Here is a 22252-nt window from a genome sequence, read left to right as displayed (position 1 = left end):
GATATAAACAAATATAAAGATTACTCAGGATTAAATTTTTGCCTCGATAATAATCTAGATACGTAAGAAATGATAAATTTGTATTGCGTAGAATACCTACAGCAGAAATATTAAACAGTTCGGAATTGCACCAATTCAGAATTAAGAAAGGGGGGAAAAAAGAGAGATGTATTGTCTATTTAAACTTAGAATAATTGGTCATGATCAAAGGGTTAAGTGATGTCTATTGGTTCATTTATTTATAAAAAGACCTATAAGCTTATTTAATGTCATTGGATATAGACTCTATTGTTAGGAATACATTGATGTATTCATAGTTTGAGTAAATCGTTTTCATTTTCCCATGGATAAAATTGCCTAAATTGCCTTACAATTAACTTATTCAAGTCTATAGATTTTAAGTGAGAATGTTAAAGTGGGAGATGATTTGCCTTTGATTTAGGTAAGGATAATGTTTTAAAGAAGTCTATATGTTATCTTATATAACGTACGATGAAAAGCTGATTAAGCAGGAAATATTATGACAACTCGAAAAATTCATGCTTACTGAGTCTTTTTTTTCATGAAAAATGAAATTAGTTGATTTTGAAAAGCATGTATCTTTTTACAGAATAAACAGTTCAAAATTTTGAACTTTATACTGTATATCTTCAATCAAGTTAAGTAAATAATGAAATCATCGATTATGACTTAGGTGAAATTTTTTAATTAATGAAGACACGAGATAAGAATCAATATTCTGTGTACGACAGAGAATTTTCAAAATAATAAGTGCGTGAACTGTAAATTAAAAATAAACACGTAAAAAATACGCGAAATAATAAATGTGGCAATTAAATCTGATAAAATTTATGAAACATAATGAATATTTTTTTATTAGATAACAGCTAACGTTCATGTGATGAGTAACATTTTATAAACCTACTGCGAGGGTTCTGACCTCTAAATCTCCTATCTCCTCTTTTGCCAACGCACCTGTATGGAAATCAGTAATATCTTAAATGTATTCAGCATAATGCTATCGTAGAGTTTAAATGAAAATGATTTTCAAATGGAATACTTTCAGAAATATCTAGAATTCATATAAAATCAAAAATCATACATTCATAGGAACAGGTTTAAATAATCAATTGAAGTATCTACAAATGATAATTGGAAAATATGAAATAAATGAATTGTTATAAATTAAAATAAAATAAGTATTTAAACAGAACAATAGATTAATGGAAATTTTTTTGATATTAACTTCTGATAATGATAATTTATTCAATTACTAAAAATCTAAATGTGTATAAATCTGTTACAATATTTACTGATATAAAAATAAGGAAAAGAAGAGAGAAAATAAAGAAAATTGCACAGTAAAAAATGCAGTAAGTTTATATTTAATATTACATATAAACCTGAAATACTTAAGAAGAAATCTAAAAAAAAAAAAAAAAAAAAAATTCACTTTAAATTGTAATATCATGAAAATATTTGTAGTGTGTAACATATATAAATAACACAAAATATCAAAAAAATAATAATTAAAAGAATAAAGCATTTTAATTTAGCGTGTTTTTCTTAAAACAGATACAGTATAAAAATAAAATATATATATATATATATTTAAATATTTCTTGTTTACATAAATTTGAGGAATGTGACAAGATTCTGATAAAGATATATAGTGACAATTCTCATTTCATAGATTGCCAGTCTCGGTGTTTTGAAAAATACAAGCATGCAGGAAGAAAACAAGTGTATCTTTAATATTGAAAATAATATATGGTGCAACTGTAAGAGGTCTAAAATTTAGGAAAAATATGTTTTCATATTTAGGAAATGCCTTGTAGAATATTGAGAATATTCAGAAAGAAATTATCAAAGGGCTTTAACATACATACACTATCAAGATTTACTTAAAAAAAAAAATAATTAAAGTAATTCTGAGTAAAATAGATTTGAAATTTGTGCCTTTTTCCTTTTTTTTTTTTTACATATAAATAAGCTCATATAGAAAAATATTTAATTTTTTAAATAGTTTATATAAGCTAATAGAATTTAGTTTGTTGGGCAAGAGTATCAGAAGAGGGTGCACAATTTCCCCCTCATTAAATATTTATTCTGTGTATGCATGCATAGAAATGCCAAATTACTTCGAATATGTTACGAATTGAGAGTGAAAGGGTATGTCGTCTCTCATATGCAACGAAGCAAATTATTGTCAGAAAGTACAGAGAAGTCGCAGGTGCTTACGTTTATAGACTATATGACGTACACAATGAGTACGGGTTCCGTTTGAATTTGAATATATCAAAGGTATTTGTGTTTGAAGAGGAAGAGCAACGTTGGAGTGTGTGATTAAGTTGAATGGCGTAAAACTGGAACAGGTTAAATAAATGAGTTTGCTATTTGGTAAATAAGGTTTTAACGTGATGAAATAATAAATGGGAAAATTAACAAAATAAGTACTACACTGGAATGCTGTTATCTGACAGATTTTGTTAGAAAAATATTACTGAAATGCATAGTTTATAAATTCAGAAATAATAATAAAAAACTGCAATATTTAATGCCATTTTTTTTGAATAAATTTAGCAACATTTAGTGAAATATTTTGCTTGAATTTAACAGATTTTATTTTGAATTTAATGAAAACATTTTTTTAATATTATAAATAATTGAACAATCTTAAATATATTAAATTGCAATATATTACATTTCAATTCTTTTATTATAATCCAAGTCCATAATAAAATAGTTTTAATAAATAAATATGGAATAAAAGATATGAAATGTTTGTATTGCAACTCAACAAAACATATTCACTTTCAGAAATAAAACTTATCTAAATTAATTTTATTACCGCACAAATTTTAGAATATTTATTTTAAACTTAAATTAAAAACAATTTCTCAAATTTATCACAAAACATATAAATTTTACATAGCCATAAGCGCTAATATTAAAGCACAGAAGTGAAATATAATTCTTGATAAATATTATTCATAAAATTACTTTTGGTTGTTTGCTTGAGACCATTTTAACATTTTTCTTTTCAACAAAATATTTTTAATATAAATTTTAAAATTTTCGAGAAATTTCAGATGATGCTGCTATTATTATTTTATTGCGTTGAATAAATTAATAAATGTCTAATCTTATTATTGCTTTGACAGAAATTTGCTAATGTAAAAAGGTAAAGTACTGTACATAAACCATTATCTTAATTTTTACGCAATTTCAATAATAGCATTTTAATTATCATTAAACTAATTAATAAAATGCAAAAACAAGCTTTAAAATCTTATTTTATTCTATCTTTACAATAAGCTCCATTTATTTTTAATTGAAGTACATTATTTAAATAATATATTTTAAAAAATTCAATGTTTCTCCTTAATAATATATTACTATAATAAATTGAATTATATACAATAATATTTTTATTTTATAAGTCAAGTTATGTCAACATTTTGAATTTTTAAACTTTGAAAATTTGCTAATTTTGCATGTTATTAGATTATTTATCTTTGACACAAGTAACAAAATATTGTTTTTATTTTAAAAATAAATTTACATGTCTGTTAAAAATGAATATTCATAAATTATTTAAAATATTAAGCGTTAATAAGATTTTATTCTTAAAATTAAAACAATAAATATGCTTGATAAATAATTCTGATGTAGAAGATAGTTAATGAATTTTTTCGATATTCATGAATTTATTATTGTTAACATATTATAAATAAATATATAATAAATTTTTACGAGCCTTATTTTTAATTTAGGATTATCAGTATCATATATTAATTAAAGAAATGAATAATTTTTAAACACATATCCTCATAACGTAGCAAAATTTAGTCCTTATACAATGTTAGTATTTTTCTTTATTTAGTAACATCAAATTCAGTTGATGTTAAGTACTCTTACGTTAAATATATTACAGTTCATACTTGTGTATAATATAAAATAATAAAATATATATAATTTTTGCATAAGTTTGAACTTTAATACTTTTTGTAATTCTGAGTACATTTTCTGTTTATATAAAAATTGTTGAGAAAATTTCTGATCGAAATAATTCTAATCGAGACAATATTCGAAACTTAAATTATCCTTATTTTAATCAAAACTGATTGATAGCATCAAAGATAGACTATGCTCCAGGAATACAATAGCATTATCATCATCCATTTTATTGATTTAAGGGAAAACAAACTACTCTTGCATCAAGGAAAAATAAAACAAACAGCAAATTTTAAATATAATTTACTACAAATCTCATGTATATATATCAATAAATTATTAAATGAGATTTTAATAATCAGTACTTTCAAATTAATTCAAATTTTGTAATATTTATTTCATTTTCTTCTCATTCCGCTTCCCCTTCTTGTTTTTGTCCTTATTTTTTCCAAGTTTTCTAAAGGAAAATGATATAAAACTTTTTCTCACAAAATATATAAATATAAATATGTGGTGACATGAAATTCTTATAATGTTTTAGTTCGAGAAATAATTATATTACAGTCTACAATTAATATATTTAGATCAGATTTAAGGATTGTTATTTAACAATTCTTGCCTTGTTGATTTGAAATGTTAGTTTAATTAAATTGAAAATGAAACTAAATAGGTCCTCTTTTTTTTTAATAATATATTCTTTAAAATTTTCATATTTTAGTTAACAAATGGTTAAATATTGTAATTAATTTATTTTCTTATCATAAATAAAATAATTATATGCATGATCTTCTTAATTTGCATAAATTATATTATAAACAATACAAAGTTTCCTCTAAAAATCGTTCTAAATAACTTATGTTTAATTAATTTTTAAATCTATAAGTGTATATACTATAAGTATTAAGTATTTTGAACCCAAAATTAAATCAAATATTTATGATCATTTATACTTAATTTAGTTTTTCTTCATATTTAACAGAAATCTGAATTATTATTAAATCAAATTATTTCACAATGAACTTTTAATTTATAGAATTTTTACATATTTAAAATCATGAAATATAAGAATTAAAAACAATTCTTTACAGTTATATAATAAAAATTTTCACATCAAAATTTTATAACTAAAATGCAATATTATTATTAATAGCTCAAGAATATGTATGCGCTTCTGTAAATTAATTCAGTTTTTTGTTTGTTTTATGTATTAACTGACGATTTTCACGCGGCACGCAATTTTTAACAAATGCATAAGTTTGTAACGTTATTTTAAAGTTGATAAGTATTTTAAATTAATTCCTAATTTCATACTTTTTCCCCTAACATAACAAGATGGCAAAGACTTTAGTTTGCTCATATTTGATTCAAGTTTTATAAAATATTCAAGAAATAACTTAGTAGTCAATCATTTAGTAAGCAAACTTGTTTATTAATAGAAATTGGTTTATATTTGCTTATCTATATTTCTTTTTTTTTTTTTGGCAAAGCGAATCATTTTTAATAATTCATAATAGATTATACAGATGAAATATGTAAAATAACGTTGGAAAATAGTAGGAAAAAAAAAAAACCAAATGAAGAAAGTGACATGATATAAATACGGAACCTCCGATCTAATTTAAAAGTAGTGCATACGGCCTGATTACTATTTGTTTAAGGAGAAAACAATATACGACAATCGTATCATAATTAGAGGAGAGATTCGACCAATCACAATAATCATTTCTCTGATAATCATGCCTACCGTTATTTGTTTCGCTTTTGACCGATTATCGTTAAGAGAATGCGCGGTTTCGGATACTTTAAATGCATAAACTTGCTTTAAATTCCATTAAAGAAACTACGATTTTATCATTTTATTCACTTAATTTGACTTCCTACAATTGTGATGTAGTACTATTCAGTACAAGGAGTAAAAGAACACCGCCATTCGTTTGGATTATGCATAGATTTGGTAGAGCATAACAAATTTAATGGAAGTTTCAATTGTAAGACGACAAAATACTTAAATCGTATTTTAAAATATATATTTGTTATGGTAAGTTAAAAGTAGAAAACATAAAGTAGTAAGCATGCTCGGGGTTGTCGCAATTGATCGAGTCTCTCTTCAGCCAATCATAACACGAAGAATATTTGTAATGGTCGTGCATGTCAGTGGTTACTTTCGACTTTCACCAACCCGTGATAAGAATATGCATTGTTTTAAACTTACTAGAAGATTTTTAACATCTACAAATAAAAAAAAAAAAAAAAAAAAAACACTTCGTTAAGAAAAGTTGTGTTCCTTTAGATTTATGTACTTTCCAAATCAGAATGTAAAATCCTGATATACTTCACGTAAAGAATACTTAATATGTTTAATAAATCACAAACATATTGTGCTTATAAAAATAATTATATATCTTATGTTAGTATTAAGTTTATATCTAAATTTTGTATGGTCTGCAAGATCCATGATGTACAGATAAATCTAAATTAAATTTCATGCATACATATAGGCGTATACTATTTAATTACATTAATTAGAACATATGTTACCATTTAGAATCCTCTCCTTTACACATAAATGGGAGTATACATACAGAGAAGGCCCTATATATTCGTAGAATTCATATAATATGCAGATAAAAAAATAAATTATTCGTTAATATATAGTTAATTGCATTCTTCTTTTTGCATTTTGCCCAAAGTTTTATTATTAAAGTTATTTTAAATTTAAAATAAAATTTAATAATTTTATATTATTTTATAAACCATAATTTACAATTTTAATAAAACTTCATTAATAAATGTTACAGGAAAATTAACATGATAAAACATTTACTACAGATATTTAGTCCTTCATTATTTATTAAAAACTATTGAGGATAAAAACAATTATTTATTTAAAATTTCATTTTATTTTTAAAAAATGATTTACAATTAAAATTTAACATAACTATTTATTTTTCTACGTTTTATAAAGCCTATACTAAAACTTAAATTAGCAAACAAATAAATTATATATAAATAAAAATAATAAACTTATATATATATTTTTAATAAATAAAACAAAGTATTGTATTAATTACAAGGTAAAGTTACATTTATTTACTATTAATAAACTTATTACAAGGAAAATAAATAAAATTTTTAAAAAAGCTTAATATTGTATGATAATTTCTTATAAATATTGGATTATATAATTATTACAAAAGTTTAATAAAATAAAAAAATAGTGAATTTTGAGTAAATATTCAGTAAATTTTTACTTGAAATATTCACTGAAGATTTAATAAATTATTAGTTTTTAATTTTTTATACATTATAATCGTAATAAACCTATAAAAATGATACAATTATTAAAAATTTCTGAATTATTGTTTAAGCTTGTTTATAAATTAAATTTTTGCATATTTTAATTCAGTAAAATTTATAATTTATTAATTACTAACATACAATTAATTTTTATATAGAAATAAAGTGAAAAAATCCAAATATTTATAAATTATTTTGTTCATTTCCTAATAATTTTCCTTAATTATTTTTATTATCACGTTCGATTTTTCCAAATGGTTGAATATTTAATTGGAACAATTGATGCTTTACTGTATACAATACAGTAGATATTTCGCACACTTCAATTTATTTATAATAATTGCATAATTATTTTTATTTCATAAAAAAAAGTATAATAATATTAGCCAAATTAATATGATGTTAAAGATATTTCCATTCTGATATTGATATTAAGATAACTTTTAATTTAAACTGTAAGAGATTTATATAAACAATCAAGTTATATAATATTGTTAAATAAATAATTTAATAACAATAATTTATATAATCTTGTTTTTCATATAATGTAAAGAAAGCTTAATATTATTTTAACATATATAATGTATACGTAATTAAATACATAAAGCAAAAAATATACATATTTTGTAAATTTATTTGTAATAAATTAAATTAAAATTAAGTATATAAGTATATATATATAATTGAGTTAATATATTTATTATAAATTTTTAAAAATATATAAATAATCTAATATTTTTATTGGTGTATTTTTTCACCATGTATATTTCGTAAGCTTAATCAGTTAAAAATCTTTCAAGCTCGTAATAGATTCCAATAACCTACATATTATGTTATTTCTTTTCTAAGAAATTCTTCTGATCGCAGTTACAGATAGTAAATATAATAATATATATATAATTTTGTTTTTATTAAACTTTTAAAACTATATTCGAAATATTAAAAAAAATTAGGTATTTTTATTTATTTAATATACCACTAAGGGTTGTGTTATTTTTTACGTTAATAATATATGTAAATTTAAATATTCGTATAAAAAATAATAATAATTGAAAAGAATTTAAGAGTTTAAAGCGTTTAAAACAATTAAAACGCTATTAATTACGAGCCAATAACTTCATTCATGACTAAGAAAAAGTTGTGTCATCGTTGTGCAATTTCCACGTGGTCTTGAAACATAAGTCCAAGTATGTGACATTTTGTTTATATTTTACAACCGCAAATAAATCTTTCGACAATTAAAGAATGCTACCGTATACCTTTCTTTCTACCTATATTTAATAACTGTACTTGTACTAAGATATATTCTATATATACACGAATTTTACGTCGTATTTTTAATTGTTTACTTGTACGTTCTCTTTGTTTCTGAGTACTTTTACGTGTTATGAACCTGGCTATTATAGTTTTACTCTCGTCCTTCGTTTCGATGTTAAACTTAAGAGTATTTGATCATTGTTCTTATAACAATAAAACTTAAAATAACTACATAGTTAAAATTACGTCATTATAAAGGACACGCGAGGTTGACAACGAAAATGACGTCATAGAGAATCTGCGCCGTAGAAGCAGAGTACACCGAAGCCAGTTGCGTCACTAAGTGATGACGCACTTACCGCTTCGATCTTGAATAGCCTCCAGGATGACGTCACAGTCAGTCACTATTAACTGCGCAACAATATATCACGTCATAAAATATAATTTGATCTGGATGTCGATTTTCCAAACATCTTATGGTTATAACTTATATTTTAACACTATATACAGTAAAGCATTTTAAAATATTAAAATATACAGTCTCATTTTGTATTTTATTTACTTTTTTCAAATTGTACAATTTACTAATTGTACTTTTTTATATTTTGTGTAAATTGTACTTTTTTATATTTTGTGTAAATTGTACTTTTTTATATTTTGTGTATGTAATGTTTATATTACTGTAGTGTTTTTTTTTTAAATTTAAATAAAAATAAATTATATCAATAAATTAATTAACTATCTTTTCAAAGGAAATACTAACTTTTAATGTATTTATAATTCATTACAATTTGTAAATCTTTTTCTTTTTTTTCGTGTATTTTCTTCTTTTTATACAAAATTCATGCCGGTTTGGTCATAATAAATACAAATATGTTTATTTATAAATTATTTTGGAGTAGTTTTTGAACAAAACTATTTAAAACAAATTTATATCACATTAAAAAAAACGAAAAAAATGAAATGAATTTTCATTAAATGTACACATCTTCCTGAAATAATTTTTTTTTATTCCAGGTATCTTTTATATAAAAATATTTCGTTTTCTTTACAGCATACTTACATAGAAAATGTTTTGCAGTTCACTTTCTAGTGAGTCTCGGTTAAAAACAAACTTCACATTGGAAACAAAATGACTTGTTGGTGTTTTATTTAGAATATATCTAACTGTGCTGGCTCTCATCTAAACGAAAAAAACAAACCCGTTTTTTGTTTAGTCCTTTAGTGTCCGCTTTTTCTCCTCTTTCTACAAAAACTGTAAATAAATTATCACAAACACCCAACAAAGGAACTGAACAAATTTGTTGATGTACAGTTTTATGTACAGATAATAAATAAATTGTCCATCTGTTCTTTCATTTAATTGACTGCTTCTAATGCAGATGAATGTTCCGTTTTATAATATATATATACTATATGTATAATATTTACAGTTCTTTTTCAATGGATGCACTGAAAACACTTAGGAACCGTCAGTTCATGGCAAAAAATGAAAAACGTGCATCAGCACAGTCTCAAAGTCCTGTGATACTGTACAATTACAAATATAAATTTTAAAGTTGCACTGAATTCGAACATAGCAACAAGGCCCCTCTAATTTGGAGGTATGATGGTGTAACTATAAGGCGTCCTCTCTCTGATGGTAATGATTATGTACATCATTACATAAAGTGTCAACTAACTATTATACACATCATCAAATACTTTCCTGGCTGCTAGTTGATGATTGATCCAGTGATTGTTGGTCCACAGATGTGCGACGAACTGGAATGACTGCCGAAGTAGTACTTTCCAACTTAGCTTTCATCCACGAATGTACAAGAATTTCTTCTAAAGTCGGTCTATCAGAAGGCCTTATTGATAAACATCTCTTGATCAAGTCTTGGCATTCTACATAAAAAAATAACAATAATTATAAATTTCTAACTTATTTATAAAAGAAATAATTTTTTTTCTTCAGATAAATGCTATATCAACCTACCAGGTGATAATCTTCTCCGAAATATTACTTCAGCTCTAAGAATTTGTTCATCATGCTCAAAAGGTATATCTCCACAAACCATATCATACAAAAGTATACCCAAAGACCAAACTGTAGTGCTCCTGCCATGGTATCGATTACATCTGATCCATTCAGGTGGACTGTAAACACGAGTACCTAAAAATTATAAAATTTGATTATTATTTTATTTTTTTAATAGCAAATATGTCAATACACATTTAAAACGAACCATGTTATTATTTAATATATCATTTACTTATTTTAAAAAATTTTTTCGAGAGAGAAATATTTATATTCGGGGGCATAAACTTGCTTATAGAGCAACAAACTTCTTGTTTACCATCTCTTAAGTACTTATAGGGCACTTTCTTTGCACAAAACCTGTTTTCAGACACGTACCACATTCCAATCAAGGCTGTCTACCTCTGCACTACGTACCAAAAACCTGACCTACTTCGAATGCCTGCCGGTCACGCTCGGCCAACTATGCCTTGTATGGTATGCGGGAGACGGGCAACCGGCTCGGTCCAGTCCCCAACTGAGAATAAGGGGAAAAAAGTAAAGAGTTGAATGTCCAGTGTTCGTCGAAGACGCAGGTGCGAACGACCTGAACCCTGTGGGCGCAATAATTCTGAGAAATGGCAGGTTTTGACCATCCGACCAACACATTTATCGACCTCCTGGCATCTCGCCAAATCCGCCATATTGAATTGTAAAGTCGTATCGTGTAGTGTTTTGAGGAATGTGTCCCCAGCCAAAATTGGTTCGGCCATCATCGTTGTCTGCTACAGATGCGTTATATTTAGGCTCAAGGGTGGCGACGTTTCGTCTGAGTTGCTTAATTTAGAACTCGGGGATCATAAAGACGCGTCCTTAAAATGACGAATCAGGAAGATATAAACGTACTTGCAAATTTGGTTTTCTTAATGCTAAATTGATTTCTTTAGTCATACTTTTAATTCTTGAAATACATAAACTCAATTAACGAGTTAGAAAATGCCGACTCGATTTTTCTTTCGAGTCTTTATAATTAGAGTCTCATTGTACTAATCTCCAACGTTTCTTTTTATTAACATGATAAAAATTAAAACACGATATTGGTAGACGGCCTTGAATAGACTTCCAGGTCGACCTTGGCTACCTGACCCAAATTCTTACACCTACTTTGTCTAGTGTCGTCTGCCAACCTTATATCCCAGGGTCTAAACATTTTCTCAGACCCTTTGAAGGTTGGAAACAAGCGTTCCGAGACAAGACACGCTAGGAATTCGTACCGGAAGTGCCACGCCATATTTCGGGGAATGTAGTATAACAAACATCCGTGTGTAAAACGAGGAGGGGTTATGTCCAGACGGGAGGAAACGCGGAGGAAAGGATCAAAGGGAGTGGGATCCAACAAAATATATCCTCGCCGATTCTTCCATTCAATTTTTTAAACATTTAATCTTAGCTAAATTTAAATATTTAATATTTTCTGGCATTATCAATATATATTATATTTCAACCTACCATCGAAATCAGTGTAGACGGTATCTTTTAGATACGCTCCGGATCCAAAATCGATTAACTTCAGTTGAAAGGTTTTCAGATCTATAAGGATATTTTCGTCTTTAATATCTCGATGGATGACACCAGCCTTGTGACAAGCAATTACAGATTCTACAACTTGGCGGAAAAATAATCTCGACATTTTTTCATCGAGTACACCTTTCTCCGTAATGAAGTCGAAAAGATCTTTCACAGGTTCGGGACGTTCCATAATAATGATATAAGAATCGGGACGTTCGTACCATTCTATTAAACGAATAACGCCTGGTACATGACAAACCTTCCGAAGAAGGCATATTTCCATTGGAACTTTATTTCCGTTTATCTACAAGGAAAAAAAATATTTTTAGCATCATCAATGCATAAAGAAACGGACGAATAATTTTATCCTTAATTATACGTGACTGCTACCTACAATGACAGCATTAAATATTCGCATATTTTTAAATTAACAATATCGAAAGAGCCGAGGAAATTTTACACCATAAGCAATAAAACAGCGAAACGCCAAGCCATATAATTCACCTTTTAATAACAACCCCATCGTTTTAAATTTACAGAAGCGATTTTAGGGCATAAATTATTTTAATGGGCGCGTTTTAAAATCAACCACGTTCGCAGAACTTTTTCCTATTCTAAATCATTTTTTGGGCGCGCCAATGACGTCATAAAACGCCCCCATGCACCGTTTCTAGGAAAACCTATCCAAAATAGGATAATGGAACACGGGCAGGTATACATGTAAGGCTTAGATTACGGGGTATTCCGAACAAATTAACAATCCCGAATTAATAAACCCCCAAAATAAACCCTAGAAGGGCATCTCGTCGCCTACGATATGTATCCGTTAGTGCGCAAGCGTTGGCATCCTTCCAAACAGCCAACGGTTGGCACTCGCAACTCGAACCTAACTCGTTATCATAGCAACGGTATCTACTACATTAATCTTAACCTAATTCAACTGTATTTCCACACTTACCTGTCCCCATAAAGTGACTTTTTCTTTGGCAACGTGTTTGATAGCAACCTGAGAAAAGAACACAAAACAAGACTTAAGTACGGACGGCCAACCAAATGTCCACAGTACAGTACAATACAGTACACAATACATCTACACGAGCTTTAGCATTAATGGAAATTCGCGTAATTTACGTTTAAGCTTCTACAATCAATTATAAAATGGAAAAGCGACAAAAGAGAAACAGGATATACTTACGGATAGATTATCCCTAAGTCTTGTTCCGGCGTAAACGGTGCCAAAACCACCTTTACCGAGCACGGGACCGACACGATATGCTTTTTCGAATGTTTCTTTGTCGCGAGCTGCAATAATAGAAAAATCATCTTGGGACTCCATCGATATGAAAACTCCAAAGGACAAGAGCGAACGAAAATGGCTGAATGAATGGCTTTAATCCTACCTGATTTATCTTTTTCGACGTTGGAACTACTGCCGGATGGAAACAATGCAAACGTTTGAATCTTACGAGCTAACATCGTTTAGTATTCCCAGACGTAAACACTAACTTAGATCCGTTTTGTTGATACGAAGATTGAACACTCCGCACAACGTCGGCCGTCGACGACGACTTACTCTGATTCTGGTGAACGTTCAACGGCCAAGATAAAGCCCGACCTATAAACGTATCATTCCGCCAGACGGACGCGATTTCGAAATTCGAATAGGCGCCAGGCGTATAAGAAAAAACGTATTGGGATCCAAAACGGAATTCCAAAAGGCGATTTCGTCGAAACGTTGCGAGAAATAGGTACTTAGAGGATATATTTGAAACGAGACATGGAACTTATTTACTCATCGTCGCGTATATATATAGTCTAAAAGCTAGCAGTGAATAGACCATGCGTCACGGGAATGTTTGACGCGCCAAAATAGGCCAATCGGCATTTAGATATTTCCCACCGTTTTAGAGACCGACGACCAATAGTAAGCGAGATTTTGATAGCGTGGATGTTACGCTCGGTTTTTCTCTCACTCTTTCCCGCCAGGCAGCAATGTTAATGGCCGAAAGAAAGTCCGGGCAATTTCTGTTTCGTCAACAAAATGCCAAAGACGAACACAATTTTCCAAAACAATCCACACAATAAAATATCGATATTTTTTTCTATATTTATAAATATCTCCGTATCCAATAAGCTATCGATTATTTCTTTGTCGACCTACTCGGAACAACAAGATTTCTTTGTTGTGTCTAGCGAATGGAACAGACAGGATGTTGGTGTTCGATATATATATATACACACAATTGAATAGGCAATGAATGCTAAGGTAATGCGGTTGACGAACAGAAAGAAATAGTTCACCTCTCGCCAATAAAGCCTTCCAATGATTTTATTAAAAGATAAGGTCGACAAATTCCATTCCCGACATGTAAGTTTTCTTCTTTATTCTTCTTCTTTCGACTCGGCGCCTTTCTCGGATTTTTTTTTGATCAATTTTTCCGATAGAGCGAAACTGCCAATTTAAAAAAATTGTTACTGATGTTGTGACCTTGCGTTCGGCCGTCCTGGAATTCGTTCAAGGTTTATGTCCCCTCTGCTATCCGTTTTGCCGACAAATTTTCACCCTGGTTCCGAGTCGCCTTCCCCCCTCAAGGACAGCTGTCCACGCCCTGCCCACCAACGCCCTCTGTGATCTAAACTGGGAATTTCCTCCCCCGAGTCCTGTTGGTTATCTTTTGTACCGTAATTAAGAATTTCCTTGTTTTTATTTTAGTTTTTAACTGGTTAGAGACGTAATCTAATTAGGCCTGTTTTTATTGGTTTTTCCTTTCGGGGCAGATATTTTCAAATTATTTTTAATTATCGGCTATATTTTTGTGTATCAATAAAAAAAAGGGGGAAACATCTGGCAATAACCGTGTAGTATCGTAGTTTTCTTCTAAGTCTTCGGAGCCAGACGGCTTTCCGTGTTCGAGTCAGTCAAAATAAGTAAACAAACAGGATTGTTTCGAAACGCTGCAACCGTCAAAATAATCGACGACGATAAAGTCGTCAAAATATGTTGTACCTGACAGCAACAAACCTTTTAAGGGCCGATTTCTTTTTATAAACCGATATAAATACTTAAAGCGAGTGGACATTCTTAGCGTTCCTAGATATTGTTGACGATAAATTTTTATTTTCGTCGAACGCCGACTCCGTTTCGGCACGGCAGATGGGAATACCTGTGACGTCATAGGGCTGGTGGCGACGCCCACGACAAAATGGTCACTCGTACCCGAAAGAGCAACGGAGGAGACCACCCACGGCTAAAAATGACAATTCCGAGAACGGATTGGATGAGCTTTTTATCTCGGCCCGTCCAACGACATTCCTTCCGAGCAGCTAAACAGTCGAAAGATTTCGATAATTGGTACGTCAAAGCTTGATCAATTGTTAACTAACAGATGCGTACGACTCTCACGTAAAGGTAAAGACTATTTATAGAAGAGAATTGGTATTTAAAAATTACGACTGCCGGATCTCGTTTAGAGAAATTGTTGAACCTGTTCCTGCGTTGCTGGCCCGGCCGGTGATCCGTTAGAAAGTAGTCAGGAATGCGGACGTAGGTTCCGCCAGTTAGGACTAATGTGGGACATATGGAGGAAGTTATGTCTACATCGTAGTCATTGCGAGCATCGTATCTGAGATACTTAAAATCTGTCGTCACATCACTACATTAACAACTTCCAACGCGCTCATTACGCCTTCTTCCACTTATCAAATTGTTCAAATAAAGTATTCATATCGAAAATTTATGTCTTATTTTTATTTATTTTTTAAGAAAAATTAAACAATAATTGGCTCTTACTACACATTAATATTTCCGCAATGAGATTTGCATAAGAAAAATGAACATTTTTATGCCGTTTAAAATAGCAAAAATGCTTAAACTCATTCGATTACCCAAGAAAATCGTGCGCATAATTTATATAAAATATTTCAATTAATAATATAATAAATTATAAATTAAATGATATGCGTAAAAAGCGTTTATTACAATATTAATAAAAAGACAAATTTAATATATATTTAAATAAATTGCATTGTCTTTCTAATAAAGCTTTTACAGTATTTATTACACGTGAATGGAAATATTTATTTAACTGTAAACCCGTGAAATTATTTTCTCCTAATTGTTTTGCATTATTATTAATTAAATTTAATTTCTATTTTCAAAAAATATACTTAAATAAATATTTATTAAAGTAGGTTATGTTATTTTCTCATCAGATTAAACAATAACCAGTTTACAACAGAGATCCTGAATAAACTAGTGCTGGAAATTTTTATCGAGGTTGTTTTGGGAGGAGAAAAGCTCACAATTATTGAGATCAGATTGATTATGTATGCTATATATATCGATAATAATAATAAATATGTAATCGAATTCTAGTTATATCTTAAAAAAATATAAGAAACAATTATAACAAGTGTTGAACCTTCGATGCAATTTAGGCCGTAAGGTAACGCGCACACTTACCAAAATCAATACATTTATAACAGAAAAGCCAAATTTTATACAGTCTTATATATATAAATTAATGTTTTTTTTATTCTAATATATAATCCATTTATGCTCAAGACTTTCGGTGTACAAAAAATTGAATTTGTTTAAGTAACAAATGCTGATACAGACAGCTAGAGTTCAACATCCGGAAACCTATATATCCGACTTTAAATGTAGATATACATTAGATATCCTTTATCAGATATTTTATGCGACAGACAATATTTCGTAAATTCAGGCTGATGAACCAACATTGCTTCATTGCTAACTGAGCACAAAATCGAGAATTGCAAGTTATGCAATTTGATTCGCGAATAAGTGTAATTTAAGCCTGATATTATCAAATGGATAATGTTCATTAGCTAAAATTTGATTTGAGAATAATGTAACGATGATTGGTACGGTGTGTTTACTGAAAACTCTTACATTAGTTTTGTTAATTGTATGCATGCTGTGTATAAAATATAAATACGGTTTTATTTCGAAATATTGATTTATTCTCAATTAGTAATTTTCCTCGTTACTAATAATCTAGTATTAATTTATTGAATGCAAATGGAGAAAAAAAAAACATGGAAGGCAATATTAAAACGAATTCCCGATACGTAAATAAAACAGAAAGATTTTCTTTTAGTTTATAAATTTTTAATCTATTAATTTTGAGTGGCTGCCATTAAAATTTTATTTACAAAAATAAATATTTTCGTTCCGAAACTGAAGAAAACAAACTACTAGAAGTTTGAGGCTGTGGGAACGGTCATTCAAATAAAAATGCCTACATTCTTGAGGGTCATAGGTTTGGTCCCTCGGGGTACCCTTACTCTCCCATTCACAAATGGGCAGTCATTTCCCAAACTGTTGTCCCGTTTTCGGTTACTATAGAGAATATTGTGCCGCCCCCTAAGGGAAGAAATCGTTCAAAAGTCCCTTTTCGGAAAAGTTCTACTAGGAATTCCTAACTTGTTTATTTGCCACGAGTACAGATTAGAGGAATGGAAAGTGACATTCCAACGAGACAAGGGCTGCAAGATCACGTAACTGGTATGTAATCTATTTAAATGTCACGAGATTGGTCTTTTGTTAAATAACTATTTAATATCAGTAATTGTGTTCGAAATAAATGTACTCAATTCACACAGCATGAAGTTCTCGAACAGGAAGTTCAAGATTTTGGGTGTGTCAGTTCTTATTTAGGAAAAACCTTTTTACTGTATTTTCCCTGCATGAGATGTTGCTGTTCAACTCTGTATGGTAACACAATTACAAAACAATTATTAAGCTCTTTACGGGAGAAACAACTATTTAAAATTGTACTTTCCTCTTATGAGATACGTATTGTGGTATGTACTGTACAGTACAGTGCAGTACAATAGTTCTGTTTTAAGTAAACTAAAAAAAAATTTCAAGAAATTTTACCGACTCGATTAAAGTCCCATTAACAATTACGAAAAAAAAACAAGCTACTCATCAACAACATTTCGTTAGAAATACGTCTAAAAATTAAAAAAGAAACACATAAACATTTCCAAAATGTGACTGGTATGCATTCATTATAAACTACAATACGTAGTTACATATAATATTTCAAAATTGTGTAATTGTTGACATAGCTTTCAGTAAATTACATCAATTCCAAATAAAGTTTACAAAAATATTTCTTGCCTCCGCGTATACTATTTTTTCTTCTTTATTATACTCAATTAACCCAATTTTCGTTTAATTTTATTACTCTTAATCAACTATTATAGATAAGGTCTAGGTAATTACCTTATTACGGGTAGCTTCTAGCGTATTGTTGATTTTCCATTGTTACTCAATCACAATATTTTTTCGAAACCTGTCAACATAGAGATATACTATATTATTATTAAATAAACTCATAAATTAATAAACTAAAAATATTTTTTTAAAACTAAATAACGAGCGATTAACCTTGAGTCATTGCTTTTCATTGGAAGTTTTCAAAGAATTAATTCTAATTAAAAAAAATTACAGTCCAAATAACGAGTTCAAATATTCAAAAATATTAAAGCTGTTTACAATTTAGAAACAAAATTAATAATAAACAATGTGATTTATAATTGAATAATTTAGAAATCGTAACTAATTTTACAATATTCTATGTACCGTACAGTACTTTAAAGATGTGGCAATATGGAAATACTAAAACGGAATAATATATTATGAAAGCGATCGTATTGTAAATAATGTAAACTAAACATTCATTTTGAAATTGTTTAAAAAGGAAAAAACAAAACAAAAAAAAATTATAAAATTTTAATGAAATTACTCTACGAAAAGTCGCGGAAAAATTTATTAAAAAGGGGTGGTTCGATTTAAATAAATAATTTAATGATTTTAGAAACGAATGTGGTAATATGTAAATGAACTTTTTTAATGATAATATTAATATAAATTATTAAATATTGTATATTCGAAGAAATTTTGTGCTGAGATTTGATAAGCTTAGTCGACAGAGCCGAGTCGGCCGCAAGGTTGTTCTTGCAACATCCTGACCATGTATCGAAGTCCACACGACGGTTGCCATAGAGACTAAATGCCACGTGAAATGTTTCCTAGAAAGCATCGTCTTGGACTTCCTCGTCTAACAAAATATCCTAAGAACCAACCGATTGCAATTTCCCAGTAGCGTCTTATTGACATGTAAAAATCGCATCTCGGAAATAGAAAATTTTCGAAGAATTAGTAGTAAAGAAATTTATAAAACTGGTTTTAATTTTTTATTATCAAATCTGTTATGTAATAAATAACTGAGAGCGAAGACGCCTCGAATTATTTCCAGTAAATATAATGCCGCTGCCGAAATAATTTATACCGAAATCGAAATTCTTTTTAATTAAAACGGGATAAAAACCTATTGCACATAATTCTCGTCCATGTAAACCGTTAAAGGGGAAAAGTTCGCCAGATAACGAGTGATTGTCATTTCATCAAAACTAAAGCAGTTTCTACTAACCGATTCCGGTTAATGCTCGATGTGGAAATGCTGTCGTAACGATTTTCTTAGTAAGATATTGATATTTAAATTGGGTTAAATACGTTAGAAAGAAGGAGACGGAGAAAAGGTCTTTTGTTTGATTATAACCTAAGTAATACTTGTCTTACTTTATGAAATTATTGGACTTAAGTCAATAAAACGCAAATAGAATAAACCCATTCCTTTCGCTCTCATCAGTTTCACGAAATTAGGTTAAGCCCGTTCCTTTAAACACAGACAAATAATCATTTAGCTGGGTTCACCTTACTTTTCTCAGGAAGAGAAATATAATAGCGATTTCTAAAAAACATGTTTATACGAAAAATTACGAAACGAAAGCTATTTTATCCTGTAATTATGAGCGCGTCGATCTTAGACGAGATCAACAAACCTAAAATGGTTAGGTATGCTTTAATTCTTATTTTTCAAAATTTTCATCGTTAAGGTTCCCAGAAAGACACCTGCTCGACCTAAAATAAGAATAAATATTGACGTTAAATACTTTTTCTTCAGACGATTACGAACCAGATTCATTCTCTGCCAACCACAACATTCGCCGCCAGGGGTCACGATGGCGATGACCTGGCGCGTCCAGCCGATCACGTGGCCGAAGTGATGCAGCAGCAACGTCGCCATCACGTTGTGCAATTCCCATTTATCTGACGGCGTGATTGCAACGTGAATCCGATGACGACATTTTTTTCTTTTTTTTTTGACAGAGAAAACCTTCTCTGCTATCCATATGGAAAATATTAAAATACTATAAAAGTGTATGTACGGATAATTATTTAAATGGGTCATTCAAAACTCTATTAGGACTCATATTTCCGAGAGAGATTAAGCAATCTTAACAAACTTTAGAATTCGTCTAATTAAATACTTTCGATTAAAAAAAAATAATAATAATAATAAGAAAAAAGACAAAACTGGCGCCAATATTTGATATCCTCGCACCGTTTAGGAGCTTATTAATTTTTTTGTTTTAACATTTCATTCATCCTTTTCGATTTACTACTGTAACATTACTCTAGGCGTCATTCAATAAATCACGCGTTAATCAGAATTCTATCGTAAAAAAGTAGAATTATGTGTGAGATGCTTTTCGGTAGCAATTAATTCTAGAAATTCTGTTTGAAAAGCGACCGAGACCAAACAATCTTTCGTTGATCGATATCAGTCAGTATTGTAAGTAATCATCAGTAATCGTGAGGACCGATTGCAACAACGACCTTTGTCGATGTGGTTAAAGTCCAAAGGTTGATGAGTGAACCGCGCCCACAGGATGCCGTAACACGGATCATTTGGACAATATCACGCCAACGTGGTTGGGTTAGACTTTTCAGCTTATAGATTGCTCCTCAGATAGACGATTGCAATGGGACGTTTGATGAAAATAATAGTTTCGGACATATCTCCAGTACATAAATACCGATTTTAATCGTTTCTTCGACATTTAAGAATGTAAAAATATATTTTTTTTTATAAATGTTTAACAATACCGGCAGTATTTATTGAAATTTTGCATGATTTTAATTATTAATACGCTTCTTAAGAATATAAAATTACGTCTGAGATGCAGAATTTAATTCAATGAAATTGAAACAGAATGTAAAATCTTTTAAAATTTCGAAACATTTTTAATTATTGGAAAATAAATCTCGATAAAAAGATTTATAAAAGATGACAAATAATATATAGTATTTGGAGATGGAACGGGCGTGTTTTCTATTAAATAAAAAGCGCAAAAATGTTTGGAATTAAAATCTGCAAGGTAAGAAACACACGGATTAAATATATTTTGAAATATTTTCCAGCCATTTTCAGTTCAAAATCTTTTTGTTTTCACTGCTAATTAGTCGATTGAATTATTTTGATATAGGTCTAATTAATATTTTATAAATGTAGAATAATTCGTTACCTAATTGGACATTCGAACAAAAAATGGATAATTGATACTAATTGGTTTTTTAAGTCGAATAATTTTATTGCGGATTAAATTTACCAACGAAGAAACAAGGCGTTAGAATTTTAGTTAATTATATAATAACCCTTGCCGGCTGGATGTTGTCATTGCAGTTACCGCTATAAAACCAACGTGTTTATAAACATCACCTGTATCCATAGTCGCTTGTGTTTACAAACATAGTAATGACGTCAACGTCGACAGAATGTGACCCGTTGCTTAGCGACGGTACGCAAGCATGTGACTGTAAAGGAGGTCACACGCCTTGTTGGGGAAGAGGGTCACCAAGACTGTCGCCGATTTGATCCCAAGTATTCCCGACCTTAAGGATCGCTTTTGGTCCATACATTTCCCAATCATTTCTTCGTATTCTTTATCACTCGAGGTCATCTATCTTTTTACGATAAGATTGTAAAAAAGCTCGTGATTTAATGGCGAATGATTGGTATTTAGAAACGTGATGAATCAAATGCGTAATATTTGTATACACCAGATTTAAACTTTGGACGAGAAGTTTCGTTAAAGTTGCCAATGTTTTTTCTAAGTATAGATATTTAACCATCAAAACACGTTATTCGTCCTTTACATCAAATAATAATAATAATAAAAATTACCGATTTTGAAAATCGACAACCAATTTTTAGTAACCATAGAAATAATGACCTCAATAACAGAAAACGAAAGATAAAAAACCAGCAGATTATCTTCTTTTCAGACGAT

At 29.3% G+C, this 22252-nt stretch overlaps 1 protein-coding gene and 1 long non-coding RNA gene across 2 annotated transcripts in view; both read right to left on the bottom strand.

Moving 5' to 3' along the window:
* The window catches only part of LOC136969573 (uncharacterized), a 93215-nt gene that overhangs the window by 30567 nt on the left and 40396 nt on the right, over nucleotides 1-22252 (bottom strand). Inside the window, exon 2 of the long non-coding RNA XR_010879845.1 lies at nucleotides 18339-18408. This is a non-coding gene — a long non-coding RNA (uncharacterized lncRNA). The remainder of the gene's footprint in view (nucleotides 1-18338; nucleotides 18409-22252) is intronic.
* LOC136969564 (serine/threonine-protein kinase pim-3-like) lies at nucleotides 9499-14415 on the bottom strand. Its single transcript, XM_067263784.1, has 6 exons — nucleotides 13483-14415; nucleotides 13278-13384; nucleotides 13041-13088; nucleotides 12023-12386; nucleotides 10493-10669; nucleotides 9499-10401 (listed from the first exon to the last, which is right to left on the bottom strand). The coding sequence occupies exons 1-6, from the start codon at nucleotides 13556-13558 to the stop codon at nucleotides 10208-10210; spliced, it is 966 nt and encodes a 321-aa protein (XP_067119885.1). The 5' UTR covers nucleotides 13559-14415; the 3' UTR covers nucleotides 9499-10207.

This window comes from Centruroides vittatus, unplaced genomic scaffold, assembly GCF_030686945.1.
Source record: "Centruroides vittatus isolate TY-2023 unplaced genomic scaffold, ASM3068694v2 contig_1035, whole genome shotgun sequence".
NCBI classification, from domain to species: Eukaryota; Metazoa; Arthropoda; class Arachnida; order Scorpiones; family Buthidae; genus Centruroides; species Centruroides vittatus.
Note: the sequence above shows the minus strand (reverse complement) of the source record. Positions and strands in the feature narration are given on the sequence as shown.